The sequence below is a fragment of the Fundulus heteroclitus genome, chromosome 12 (genome assembly GCF_011125445.2).
Source record: "Fundulus heteroclitus isolate FHET01 chromosome 12, MU-UCD_Fhet_4.1, whole genome shotgun sequence".
Taxonomy (NCBI): domain Eukaryota; kingdom Metazoa; phylum Chordata; class Actinopteri; order Cyprinodontiformes; family Fundulidae; genus Fundulus; species Fundulus heteroclitus.
Window position 1 is genome coordinate 24,765,041 of NC_046372.1, and position 14,564 is coordinate 24,779,604.

Here is a 14,564-nt window from a genome sequence, read left to right on the forward strand (position 1 = left end):
CAACCAGAGACGGCCCTGGCCTGTTTGGCACCCTGGGCATACAACACTTCCTTTATTAAATAATTCAATTACATTTTATTTATATAGCGCTAATTAATGAAACATCTCATCATCAAGTCTCTTTCCAAAGTCAGCTTCCATCAGATCCTCCAGGTTGGTCAGAAAGTTTCCTCTCTAAGGAAACCCAGCAGGTTGCATCAAGTCTCTCCAAGCAGCATTCACTCCTCCTGAAAGAGCGTAGAGCCACAGTGGACAGTCGTCTGCATTGTTGATGGCTTTGCAGCAATCCCTCATACTGAGCATGCATGAAGCGACAGTGGAGAGGAAAACTCCCCTTTAACAGGGAGGAGAACCTCCAGCAGAACCAGAACCAGGCTCAGTGTGAACGCTCATCTGCCTCCACCCACTGGGGCTTAGAGAAGACAGAGCAGAGACACAGAAAGCACAGAAGCTCACATTGACCCAGGAGTACTTTCTATGTTAGAGAAGACAGAGCAGAGACACAGAAAGCTCAGAAGCTCACATTGACCCAGGAGTACTTTCTATGTTAGAGAAGACAGAGCAGAGACACAGAAAGCTCAGAAGCTCACATTGACCCAGGAGTACTTTCTATGGTAGATGGTAATAGAGGTAATAAAGATACAATAAGAGAGACAAAAAAAAAGCACAGAAAAGAAGTGACTACTGTCTACACAAACAAACAAGAAATGCAGATTAAACTGTACTGTAGAGATGTAGAGGCCTCTAAATGAGCGGTACTGGTAGAAAGGTAGGAAAGACCATCTTCTCCTCTCCTTTTGCCCAACGGATCAAACATGCGGAAGAAACTCGCTAAATCCACGTAGAATTACAGATAATACTAAGGAAAAAGTTATATGTATATTATGACAGGCCTTTGTTTTAAATTATTATAAGGCTTATTGCAATTTTTTTTTATTAAAAACAGCTTCTTTTCTGGGATTGCACATCTACTCGTCAACCCTGACCAGCGTCCCTGTCCCTAGTATATTTATTTCATTAATAACGTTCTTCTTGCTATAAAACTCTTCTATAAAAGGCCATTTCGATGAGTGCCTAATTAATGACGTCAGCATATTTCTTCCCTCTGAAGTGTGGATCTATGCAAGTTTCCTCAGTGTCTTCTCTAATCTCTCTGATTAATGCTCTTCCTGTCCCGCCTGTCAGCTTAAGTGACGCCCGTGTCTCTTGCTGTTTCTACTCTTACCAAACTTTGGGGGATATTGACGTTTTTTATAACCTAACCCTGCTTGAAACTTCCCCAAAACTTCACCCGCTGACCTTTTCATCTGACAAGACCTTCATAGAAGAGCCGGGTTTACACTAAAATAATGACACTAACCTGCTGATTAGTTGACTGCTGTTGCAGTGGATTTTATTCTGGGGTATCACAGTTAAAGGGGCTTAATGCTTATGGATTTGGTAGAGTTATTGTCTTTCCACTTTGTACTGATCTGTTGCATACACTGCAAAAAGGTAACTAAAAGTAAGTCATTTTTCTTGAAATAAGTGCATTTTTTTTTCTTGATTTGAGCAGAAAAATAAGATTATTTGCCAATGGAATAAGATTTTTGCACTTGAAGTAGGAACAATTCATCTCATCATCATTTTTCAAGAGCAGAATATCTAAATATCTTATTATAGGGCTAGAACTACTAATCCCATTGGTAAATAGTGTTATTTACGTGCTCATATCAATGAAAAATAGACTAATTTCAAGAAAGTTTTACTTACTTTTAGTTCCCTTTTTGCAGTGTAAAATCCCAGTAAAATGCATTAAGGTTCATGTTTATCATGTTCCAACATGTGGAAAATGAAGCTATTTTACACTTTATGCTACTGTGGCTTGGCTTTTACACCCTTGAACATGCCGTAATGTTAAGTCTGAAATAATTAGCCTCAGCTTTTGATTGATTTTTCAATGTTTTAACCATTTATTTATTTATTTTAAATCTTCTCTTGCATCGGGCCGTTCGTCTTTCTCAATCGAGGCCGCTCCTCTCTGTTGGTTTGGTTGCAATAATGGACGTTGAGGTCAGACTTTTTCAGCGTTTTGCTGCCAGAACCTTCCAGCTCACTGATCCCAGCATGGAAAAACAAGTTCTGTCTCTGCGCCTGTAGCCTTTTATGGAGCTGCTCCTACCAAAGAGCTGTTTACCCGTCCGTCCCTCTGTTTTCACTGCTCACCTGAGCCTCCGTCAGGGTAAATTTCTTACAGGCTGTCTGCTCTTTTTTTTTTTTTTTTTTTTTTTTATGGAAGCCAAAGCGACTGACTGAGCCGAATAAGAAGGGAAGTTTGGGTGTAAACTCAAGCTTTTTGTTGCCGTCTGTAGTTCCTTTTAACCAGGCAGAGGTTCATCTTTACAGCGGCGAAGATGAGTTTGCAAGATTTTCTGTGGTTTTATTGGAGAGCCGAGTTTGGCAGATGCATTTCCTCCATAGGCGTTTCATAAGAGTAGAGGTGGCGCTCGTTAACGTCGCTAAAGTTTTCATCTGCCTCAGATCGGAGCGGATCTAAAGGGCTTTTTTTTTTTTTTTTTTACAGTTTAAATGGTGTGGACTGAACTTCTGCTCCTGGAGTTCAAACTCTTTAAATACTGGGTGGTAAAACCTGAAGAGATTCTTTAAAACTCTGGTTCAAATGTACAAGGCCTTTTTATTCTAATTATAGAAACACAAAAAGGAGTATTTTCAATAAAGTGATGGTATTGAGGCGTTTGTTGTTTATACCTGTAATACTTTATGGGTTCGTTTTCTCTTTATATCTCTCTTTGCAGGTGTAGAAGCAGACTCCTAGGATGTTATATTCTTCTCTTCTTTTCCTCTACTCTATTTTCTTCACCTTTTCTCCATTTAAGCATCTTGTCTCATCTTTTCTCTTCCTTTCTTTCTCTTCTACTTCCCGTTTTTGTATCCGTTGAACATGATACAGTCGCAGAATAAAATCAAATAAAGCTTTTTGCATGTATAAATCAAGCGGAGCACTTTAGTGAAAGCAGTGAAGGCTCCACTTGTGAAAGTAAAACCTGTTAGGCTATTTTTGGCATTAAGATAACAATTCTTACCTGGTGGAAAAAATAATCCCATCATTCAGTGTCCCAACACAAAACACCCAGTTTATGCCTCTAGTTCAGAGCAGAACAATAACATGGAAACTCTGCATCCAAGCATTTCAAGTTAATTGGCACGATTCCTTATTTACCGTCCTTTATCTGTGACTTTGTTTAGGAAATAATGAACTGCCAAAATTTTGCAGATGCATCAATAAATGGACCAGAATCACAAAATTTTCTGCTGATTGATTTTTGCCCATTTTAAATTGTAATTTCTCTCCCCAAATCCATTAAATGCATTATTTTGGTCAATAACTTTGTTGCACCTCGAGTTTAACATGCAATCTGATGCATAAATGGGCGAAATTCTTTGTTTGAGAGATGCAGCAGTTTTTAATCAAACAACCTGCAACTAATTTCCCTTTTTTTCCTGTTTGATCAACTTCAAAATTAACTAAAATCAAGCATCGAAACATTTAACACAGATATGAGGGAAAACTGAGATCAGTGCTAAATGTAATTTTACTGCAATCCTTTTTAAAGCATAAATACAAAGTTATTGAACCTCTAATCAACTAAATACTCTAAAGTTCTAGTGACTAGGAGATTAATGTACATTTCCTTAGTTTTTTTCTCTTATTTTATCAACTATTCTTGTGGGGGAAAAAAGCTGATGTTCCTAAAATTAACTCGTGCGCCGATATCTTAAAAGTGGTGAGCTAAGACAGAACAGGATGTGAGACCAAGTGTTCAGCTGCGCCACAGATAAGAAGTTGATATTCACGACTTTAAATATTCAAATTAGACGTGTAAAAAAAAAAAGTCAAACGTATCGTTTTAGCTTCAGGAAAACACTTTTCTCCAGGAAAACACGTCTCTTTATCTCTGCATCTGTTAGCAACCTTAAAAAACGACCCTGCTCCAAGAACACGCTCCCAGATAAAAGCTTTGCCAGTGGAAGGAATTTAATTTAATGGCAAAGAATAATGAGGAACATGGCGGATATATAATTTCTTTGATGCACGCTATAAGTATCGGAGCTTTTTGGAATAATGAAGCATTTCTCCTTTCCTGTTGTTGGGAAATATGCACAACCAGGTCCTAAAATCCTCATAAATGCCTTTCTATTTTAGTTAAGCTTGGTGGTACGGGGCGAAAAATACATCTTTTTGTTTTTATAATGTAAAGAAAAGCATTTTACACTGTAAAAAATGAACTTGAAGTATGTATGATGTGTATTTTTCCTTGATTTGAGCTGCTAAATAGGACTATTTGCCAATGGAATGAGGTTTTTTTTTTACCCCTAAAATAAGATAAACAGATATCCTGTACTTCAAATAAGATGATGGAGATGAAATGTTCATATTTTAAGTGCATAAGTCTTATTTCATTGGCAAACAGTCTTATTTACCTGCTCAAATCAAGGAAAAATGTACTAATTTAAAGAAAAATTTACGTACTTTCAGTTCCCTTTTAGAAGTGCAGATGTTTTCAGCTAAAAACTGCGACGTTAATCTCGCCGTTTAAATTCTGACATATTTGTGTCAACATCAACAACAGCGGTGGAGTTTGAACGGTCCAGAATAAAAGTGACCTGTTGGCTTTTTTTTTTTTGCTCAGCGCAGGAGAAAACCCGCCGGGTGCAGAATGTCTCGGCTGCTCGATAAAAGCAACAGCTCGTCTATTTTTAGCTGGGAGTGTTGCTGTAATGCAACTTTTTAGGACATAAAAGACATTTTTAAACAGACTCTCATCAGCCTGGAATGGTAACCGGGTTCTGGATAAGACCAACGATGGCTTCGACAATAAAGGTGAATCCAAGAGGATTTCCTAAAGTGTGAGAGAGTCGTTATTAACAACAGCAGCTGCTCCTGTTTTATCTGCAAACATTTCCACCTTTTTGCTTAAAACGCCGTCGGTTAGTTGGCCTGAATGTTTGTTAAAGGCAAATAACGAACAACAAAAAGAGAAACGGGTGCTTCTTGTCTTCGGCGTGATTACTGGAACGAGTTTCAGAGATGAGGAGCTCCGAGCTGCTGCTGCTGCTTCTTTGTATCAAAAGTAGACATTTAAAGTAGTGTTGTACCGATACCAGTATGGGATGGCGCTCCGATCCAGCACTAAAATAATGGTATGTGCATACTACCCTAAGTAGTACACACATCAATTTCAAACAGATGGTATCGGTATCGGCCAATACTGCACAGCCAGGTATCGGTATCGGGGCCAAAAAATGGCATACCATCTTGTACTTGATTTGAGCAGGTAAATAAGATTATCTGCCAATTGGAATGAGTATTTTGACCCCTAAAATAAGATAATTAGACATACTGCACTTGAAATTGGATGATGGAGATGAGTTGTTCTTATTTTAAGTGCAAAAGTCTTATTCCATTGGCAGATCATCTTATTTACCTGCTCAAATCAAGGACAAATACACATTATACTAATTTTTAGTTCCGTTTTTGCAGTGTGGATGGATGGATGGATGGATGGATGGATGGGAGAGTTGCAGCAGGACCGATTTAAAAAGCTGCGTCAGATTAAACCTGATCTATTGGAGAAAACCTTTTACCTGCAGCGTCTTGTTCAGAAACCCCCCTCCAAACAAACGGACATCCCTTCCTGATCTGGGTTTTTGAGTGAGGAAACGAAGTCTAGAGGAGATTTAAAGTTGAAAAGGGCAACGAAGACGCGTCCGCTCGGCACGACCCCTTCCTTTACCAGGCCCACGCCTTTCTGCATTTTAAGCAGTTTAAGCACTGAGACGGTGTGTAACGTCGCTGGTAGCCCTTCTTATTTACTTTCTGCAGCTTCAGAGACCTTCGGGGGGGGGGGGGTTTATGTGACAGGATGGGGCCCTGAAGGAGGAAATGCCTCAGTCTGCCCCCTAAAAGCGTAGCTCTGCTGGTTCTGTGCCGACCGGAGCCCAGAGGGCGGATGGATGAGGATTTGGTCAGATGGATGACGACGTGCTTCAAAGGAAGAACATCTGTTCCTCGTGGCTGCGCTGAAACCCCCCCCCCCCCCACACACACACACACACATTTATCCCCCCTCTACTCATTTCGCTTTAAGCTCGTCCTCCTTATTCATCAGAAACTGCACAGGGAACCCGTTTCGTGTAAAAGCCTGACTTTGGGTTAACTTTTTTTTTCCTGCTTTTTCAGTGGCGTCAGGGTCTAAAACTCTTCGCTGTCCACCAATGACCTTTCTCCTTTCCTCAGCGCCGGGCTGAAGCGTCGCCCCCCCTTCCCTTATCTGGGCCTGATGGATTCGGGGTTTTCCTCCCAACTGTCAGCGACAGCTGAGCGAGCCTTGGAGCCGGACTTATCCGCTCCTTCCTGCTGCCAGTCAGCGGAGGAGGAGCGACGGTTAGCCCGACCTGATGGCTGCTGAGTTAGCGGAGCGCCTTTATCAGTCCTGCAGCGGTGGAAACATTTCTGCCGCAGCGACGAGTATTATCAGTGAAGACAGTCGGGCTCGGGTCGAAAAACGGAAGCTGAAGTTTTAGCCTCTGTTTTCAGGGAGTTAAATGTTGCATGAAGAGTTTTTAACGTTGAAAAGCAAAAATCCCAAATTTTACTGTTTGGGTTTTTAGCTAAGATCAGATCCAAGGCTAAAGAGGAAGTTTATTCCCTGGTTAACTGCTACAGCTCTGTAAATGAGGAACTTTTAGAGCCAATATTAATGTAAAAAAACAAACATTTTTAGCAAAACTATGCCTCCTATACGACTACGTGTTTTTAAAATCCCGTGCACAGAGCTCACTCTACTCTACACACTGCAAAAACGGATCTAAAAATAAGTAAAATGTTCTTAAAGTTAGTGTATTTGTCCTTGATCTGAGCAGGTAAATAAGATTATCTGCCATTGGAATGAGTATTTTGACCCCTAAAATAAGATAATTAGATATACGGCACTTGAAATAAGATTATGGAGATGAATTGTTCCTGTTTTAAGTGTAAAAAAATACTCATTCCATTGGCAGATTATCTTATTTACCTGCTCAGATCAAGGACAAATACACTAATTTTAAGGACATTTTACTTATTTTCAGTTCCGTTTTTGCAGTGCAGCAGATTCATAAATGCACCTAAACATTGCAAAAATATAACTAAAAATAAGAAAACATTTCTGGAAGTGAGTATTTTTCTTTGATTTGAGCAGGTAAATAAGATAATTTCCCAATGGAATGAGATTTTTTACACTTAAAATAGGAACAATTCATCTCCATCTTATTTCAGTGCAGTTTATCTAATTATCTTATTTTAGTGGTAGAATTACTCATTCCATTGGCAAATAATCTTATTTACCTGCTCAAATCAAGGAGAAATACATTCATTTTAAGAAAACTTTACTTATTTTTAGTTCTTTTTTGCAGTGAAGGCACGCTGCTCCTGTGGCCGGCACCGTCATGGAGGCAACAAAGGGGCCGGGGGGGTTTAGAGGGAACCTGATCCTGCAGCATATGCTCCCAGTCAGCTGCAGAGCGAACCAGTTGCTGGACGTGGAGTCAGAAGCTGCAGGATGCTGACCTGAAGCAGCGTTCCTAGGGCGATAGCGATGGCGCTAATCGTGCTAAATACGGCGGCGGCGGTGGCTACGGCCGCCTAATTTCTACTTTTCTCTGTGTGTCATCTGTACATCCATCCATCTGTGGCCTTTAGCATGTGGGGCAGCGTCCTGGGTGAGCGCCAGCTGTCTAGACATTACGTTAGCATGAAAACATGCAAACCCATAACTGGAATAAAGTGGCCAACAAATGTTGCAGCAGGTCCTGATCACCCCCGATCAAACCGGAACGCACCAGAGCGACCCGCTGCTGATAAACGTTGTTTGGTCCTGTAACCGGACCTCCATGGAGTCAGATGGAGTAAATGATAGAATACAGCCGGACAATGGGGGGGGGCATATTTATAAAATAGAAATCATATTGATTGATATCGATAATTATCAGCAAATTCAAAAGACTTCTTTTAGCTGCAGCCCTGGACATTTTATGCTGTTGCTTAGCGACTTATTTTTAGATACAGACACAAACACTGAACTCAAACTCAACCCTTTATTCAACTTTTTACCAAAACTACAAGTTTTCTAAAAGAATGTGCTCTCTGAACTGTCTGAAGGGGGCGGAGCTTGGTTCCTGGGTCTGCGTTGTGATTGGTTGGGAGGATGTAACGACATGGCTATAATGCAAAAGGAAGGAAAACTGTTATTCTACTGAAATTTTTATTCACCCTTTTCTTCTATCATCAACATCCGTCTATCGATCGATTATATGTTGTTAATGAATCATCATCCAGCCGTATCATAGAAATGGTCTGAGGTCCAGGCAGCTGTGAACTGAAGCTTTGTCTGGGTGAAACGGCCGCTGATCATTCCTGGAAAATGGAGAAACGACCAAAAGCAGCCGTTTAACGAGTCGATCCCATCTGATTCCCCCTCAGTATTATTTGTAAATAGTCAGGTGAGCTTGACAGAGATAGTTTGTTAAATCTCTTACAGTTAAACAACTTCAGAGTATTAAATCCCTTTTTAAATGGTTCAGGTTTCAGTGAGAATTAACTCAACATTTTTATCTGGTCTCTCTCTATAACGGCCTCTCCTGTCTGCCTCCTGCTGGCCCTTCGCCCGGATAAATGGGTTTAGCCTCATAAAATCCACCAGGCCCTGAATTTAGTCTCCATTCTGCTGCAACGGGGGAACATAAAATTAAAGGTTTATTTATAAGGGTTTTTTTAAACAAAAAGAGACATCATCCTACACGTTGTTTAAACCAGACTAACAAAAAAAACGGAGAATTAACCTTCTTATAATAAATAAAACAACTTCTCGGCAAAACAAACCCAACGACAAGAAAACATAGCAAAGGAGAAGCACTAAACTCAACATTTTCTGGTATATAAAACAATATCCTGGATAAAACTAATATCTAATTGGAGTCTTTCAAGTTTAAGTGCAGACTCCTGGTGTAGAGCATCAGGCCTTTTTGCTGCTCTGCTTTCTGTGGAGTAAAACAACCATAAATATTCCTAAGCTGCCGCTAAAGTACAGAAGTCTCTCTGTAGGTTTGGTGAAAGTCTACAGCAGGGGTCACGACCTTATGAGAGCTACTTCACTGGTGATAAGTAGCTCTCTTATGATATGTCATACGAAGAGCTACCAGTGCTTTGAGCTAGAAGAGTCTGAGTTCACCTGAACTTTAAGTAAAATAAACCCATTTTTCATGCTTTGTTATAGATATTCTCATTTCTAAATCTAGATAAATCCAAGTGTGAATAAACAGGAAGAGAGACCGGATAAAATAAAGTTTTAGATGCAGCTCACTGGTGGATTGTGCCGTTTTTAGAGCTACTTGGTGCCCATGTTGGTGACCCCTGCTGTAGAGGCCTTCTTTAAGCCAGCTGACCGGCAGGGCTCAGCCACAGCAGGTCTTTGCTGTCTGGACCATTCAGCCAGGGAACGGAGCGTCTCAGTAAAATAACGGACATGTCGGTCCACTCCTGCTTCGAACTGATCGATTTTATCCTGATTGATTAAAACTGAAGGCGTCTGATTTTAGCTTTTTATGGCGGGACGTAAGCGCAGAACGCTGTTAAAAGACGGAACATGCTAAGCTCCCTGCGGTTCTGGTAAAAGTCGTTTTCAGAACCCTGTGCTTCAGATTCAGCCCCCCCTTGGTGTCAGAGCGGGTCATTGAGAATATTTCTAGCACAGAACCTCGAAGACGTTAGATTGAAGCCCTGTCAGAAAATCAATCTAAGCTTGATTTAGCAGGTTGGATCGACCCGCGGGCCGCTCCTGGAGAATCAATGAGGTTCCTGCGGCGGGCGGAGAACGCCGTTCCCGTCAGGACGCAGAAAACAGGAAAACCCGTTTATCAAGCTGCAGCGTTGCTCTGCAAGCTTTTATTCAGTTCTGCTCTGCGTGGGTTTAAATGCACACACACTGCTCAGAGAATAAATAAAAGAAAGTTAAAGTTGTGGGTCGGGTGTTCTGGTGTTCATGAACCCAGAAACAGGAGTGGTTCTGCTGCAGGAGGCCACAGACATCTAACCTGGGTCACTACCGGTACCAGGAGGCGACACCTGGACCCTGCAGACTGAGGCCTGAGGAACCAGAACCCTGATCTGGGAACACGTGCTGCTGTATCGCTCACTGGTGAGACGTCATATCAGCAGACACTTTGTGATTACGCCGCGCTTTCAGGCCTGCAGGCGTCCATTTAGCCTTCCTGGGTCATTTAAAAATTAAAATAAAATGTATGTGTGCAAGTAGGGCTGGACGATAATTCAATAATGATAAATATCTATTAATAGACGTATATCAATGATGGTAGAAAGAAGAAGAAATGGTCAAAAAGTTCAGTAGAATAACAGTTTTCCTTCCTTTGCATATTCTAGCCCATTATAAAGGCTAGAGTTACGTCCTCCCAACCAATCACAACGCAGACTCAGGAACCAAGCCCCGCCCCCTTCAAAGAGTTCAGAGAGCGCGAGTTGTTTTAAAAACTTGTAGTTTTGGTAAAAAGTTGGTCGAATAAAGGGTTGAGTTTGAATCCAGTGTTTGTGTCTTTTATCTAAAAATATGTCGTTAAGCAACAGACTAAATTGACCAGAGCTGCACTTAAAAATTTTTGAATTTAATTATCGATATCCACAATATAATATAGATTTTAACAGTATGTTTCTTTTTTCTATATCGTCCAGCCCTATTTCTAAGCTTTCTGTGCTTTAATGGACTCCAGAGCTGAGCTTTTATTCATCAACATCACAGCGGATTCCTGATCCGCGGGTCAGACGCTGAAAATATTTATTTTCCTGCTGTTCAGTAAAAGCATCAAACCTGAGCTTTAGTGTGATGCGCTTTTTACGGACGCGTCGTTCTAGAAACGTTCTGTCGGACCCGGTGAGCTCAGAGTTTCTGCTCAACCAGACCAGTAAGTTCTGTAACGGAGGCTTTAACAGACGTATCTCTGGCCTGAGCTTTAACGCACGCGGAGCCTTATTTATATCAGGAAGTTCTCTGATTGTGTCTCAGATACTTTTTACTCATTTTATACGTTGTAAATAAGCCGAACGTTTTGTCTTCAGATGTTTAACTTTAAGCATACCTCTAAAAATAATCTCTGCTGACGTTTTAACACACATTTTGAATTAAAATGTGTGTTAAAAATCCTAAGAATCTTTTTTTTTTTTTTTTTTTTAGTTTAGAAACGATTTAAACCGGATTAAATCTCTGCAATCGGTGGAGAATAATAGGAAAAGTACTGTTTGGTGCAGAATGACCCAGTTGCTGTTGTTTGATCGGTCTGAGACTTTGAGATCATGATTGAATTCAGTCCCAAAAAAAAAACTTTTTCTGAAGGTGTGAATATTTTACTGATTCCTGATTTCTGTTTTTTTTTTTTTTTTTTTTTTTTTTTTTACAGACTTTAAAACGTATTGAGATCATGAAATAAAAACAGTTTTAATGCTGACGGCGTCTTAAATAATCCGTTTAAATCGGTTCCGGGAAGCTGCAGCTTGTCCCTCTGTCAGCCTTCATTTTCTCCACTGAGCACCAAAAATGTCTCCTGGAATAAATCAGCCGCTCATGAGATTCGTCCCAGTCGCATGGAAGCGTTTTACCGTGAGGGCGACTTGTCTTTACTGTTCATTAAGTGGATCATCAGGGAGGTGGGGGGGCTTGTTTGTCCCTGCTTATCCCCTTTAAACCCGTTAAACAACTGAAATGCTGTAACTTTCTGTCATTTCCCCCCCCAGGAGGATTCTCCGTGGTGTTCCTGGCTCGGACGCACAGCGGCGTCCGCTGCGCTCTCAAGAGGATGTACGTGAACAACGTGCCGGACCTGAACGTCTACAAGAGGGAGATCACTATCATGGTGAGGAGTGGAGAAAAAAGCTCTGAGGCGAGGATGAAGGTCTGCTGCCAGGGTTAGGGGTAAAGAAACATTCCACTATGGCAAGCCGTTTTAACATAAATTCTGTTTTACCGTCCTTACATTCGAGATATCTCAAATTGTTTTATGACTAGACGTTTTAGCAATTTAAGATATCTCAAATTGTTTTATGACTAGTCGAAATACCTATTCCAGATATCTCTAATTACATTCTGACTAGTCGAAATGACATCAGATTTTCCATTGAGTTATATGGAAACGTCAATTCAAGATATCTCGAATGAATTACTGACCATCTGAAATACCCATTTCAGATATCTACAATTAAATTACGACTAGTCAAAATTACAATTCAAGATATCTTAAATTTAGTTTTGACTAGTCATAATTCTAATTAAAGATATCTCAAATGCCACCATAATTCAAGATATCTTAAATGTATTTTTGGATAGGCGAAATGCAGTTTTGACTAGTAAAAACTAAATTTAAGATATCTTGAATTGTAATTTTGACTAGTCAGAATTCCTTTTAAGATATCTCTAAATGAATTAGAGATATCTTGAAATATTCAGCTTTTCCATTTAAGATATCTTAAATTGACATTCTGACTAGTCAAAATGATGTTACTGATATCTTGAATTACGAAACGGCTTGCCATATTTCATCACACAGGAACCGGAGGCGTGCCCTTTTGTTTTCAGAGGAGCTAAAGGAGGGTGTTGTAATGCCTTGTGCCGTCTAGCATGTCAAAATCAAGAGCTAGCTGGCTTTACCATAATTCCCAAGAGGCAGATGCTTTACCACAGTATAAAAACTGCATCTGGTTATTAACAGAACTGGTCCGGGCTGAGGAATATTCCTTATTTCCAGCTTGGACATGAGTCGACAGTAGCGCTTTCAGCTAGCCGTTTTTCAGTGCATTGTGTGTGTCGGCAGCAAGTAAATCCGAAACTCTTTGCAAATTTCTTAAGCATTCTTCAAGTATACTATTTTCGCCCTCTCTGCATATCCCATGCTGAAAAAGCTCTTTCTATATTGTGGCATTTTCTTACAATTATGTCAAACAGCCAGCGCCATTGAATGTTCGGGCAGCTTTGGGCAGCTTACAGCCAATAAGGGGCTTACACGCAATGTCTTATTTCAGATATCTTAAATTGTAATTCTGACTAGTCGTAATTACGTTCGAGATATCTTAAATTACGTCTACGGATGTGTGACGTGTGTCAATGACTAATCCGGTGACGTAATTTGAGATATCTTGAAAGGAATTTTGACTAGTCACAATGTAATTGAAGATATCTTGAATTATTATACTTCCTAGTAAGAATGTAAATAAAGATATCTTAAATTACCATTCCGGATAGTCAAAATGTAGTTTTGTCTAGTCAAAATGCATTTTAAGATAACTGGAATGGAATTACGGATAGTCAGACGAAACCGAATTTATGTTAAAACGGCTTGCCATATTCACCGGCCTCATTGGGAATTCGTTCATGCAGGTTTTTGCTCCTGGAGGAACACAAACACCCCCTGGTGCTCACTTTAAAACTGCGTATGAGCGCGTCCCCCCCCTCCAAATCGTGTTTCCAGCAAAACGGCTTTTAGCTGAGAGCAGGCGGGTCGATCTGCAAATGATCCGTCACGCACGATTACTTTGGAGCGCTCAGAAATGTTTTAGGCGCCACAGTGTGGTTCTGAAGCCCCTCCGACGTATTCTGACCCGGACGGACCGCCTCGTCACAAACATTGTGACCTCAGAACGGCGTGGAGCGGCTCGCCGTCTCTCCAGCGGGGGGCGGCGTAGCGCCCGCACGCTGCTGACCTTAAGCGTCCGGGCCTGACGGCTCGTTGCCTCAGGCGTGTTGGTTTCCACAACACGCAGCGGCCTCACGGCTCATGGCGGCCCTGAACCACCGACAAACAGCGTCGCTTTGGTAAATACAAGTGAAACCAGCAGCTTCATGAACTACAGCTGAAGAGGGGAGGTAAATCAGAGGCTTTTAACACAAACATGCAGGTTATTGAGTTTATTAGGGGGGGAAACTGAGATCTCTGTGTTCTGACATAAATGTTGTGAATAGTATTAAAAGTCAGACAGAATTATTATATTATTTATTTTAAAATGGGCCGCCTTGTGACTGCTTTACGTTTGCTTCTCGGTGCCGATGAGAGCAACAAGTCAGCTGAGCTAAGAAGAACAGCTGCAGAACAGGGCGAGGCCGTTTTTTTAAAGGGCTTAAACACAAATAAAAGGAGCTTAAAATGGACGAGGCATCCAGCGAGGCGACCTCAGAACTGGTAAAATGTGCTGAAACTTGTCAGCTAGGAGACACGATGCAGCGTTTTGCAGCGTTCAGACGTGTGAGCAAAGACCCGCTGACACCAAAGTACACAACGTTACAGAGCATCTAGTTTCCTATTGAGGTTTCGTAAGCGGGGGGCTTTATCAGACCAAACGGATTCAAAGCATTTCACATGTAACAATGAAGACACTTCAGCCATAAAACAGCATCACTCATACACGCGGGGTATGAGGGATTGCTGCAGAGTTAACGACTCCATGCAGTCAACTCTCCACCGTCCCCATT

The 14,564-nt window shown here is 41.0% G+C and overlaps 1 protein-coding gene across 1 annotated transcript in view; it reads left to right on the forward strand.

The window, feature by feature from the left end:
* The window catches only part of bmp2k (BMP2 inducible kinase), a 59,714-nt gene that overhangs the window by 9,401 nt on the left and 35,749 nt on the right, over positions 1 to 14,564 (forward strand). Inside the window, exon 2 of the mRNA XM_036144336.1 lies at positions 11,840 to 11,958. Coding sequence (XP_036000229.1) covers positions 11,840 to 11,958 — 119 coding nt within the window. The remainder of the gene's footprint in view (positions 1 to 11,839; positions 11,959 to 14,564) is intronic.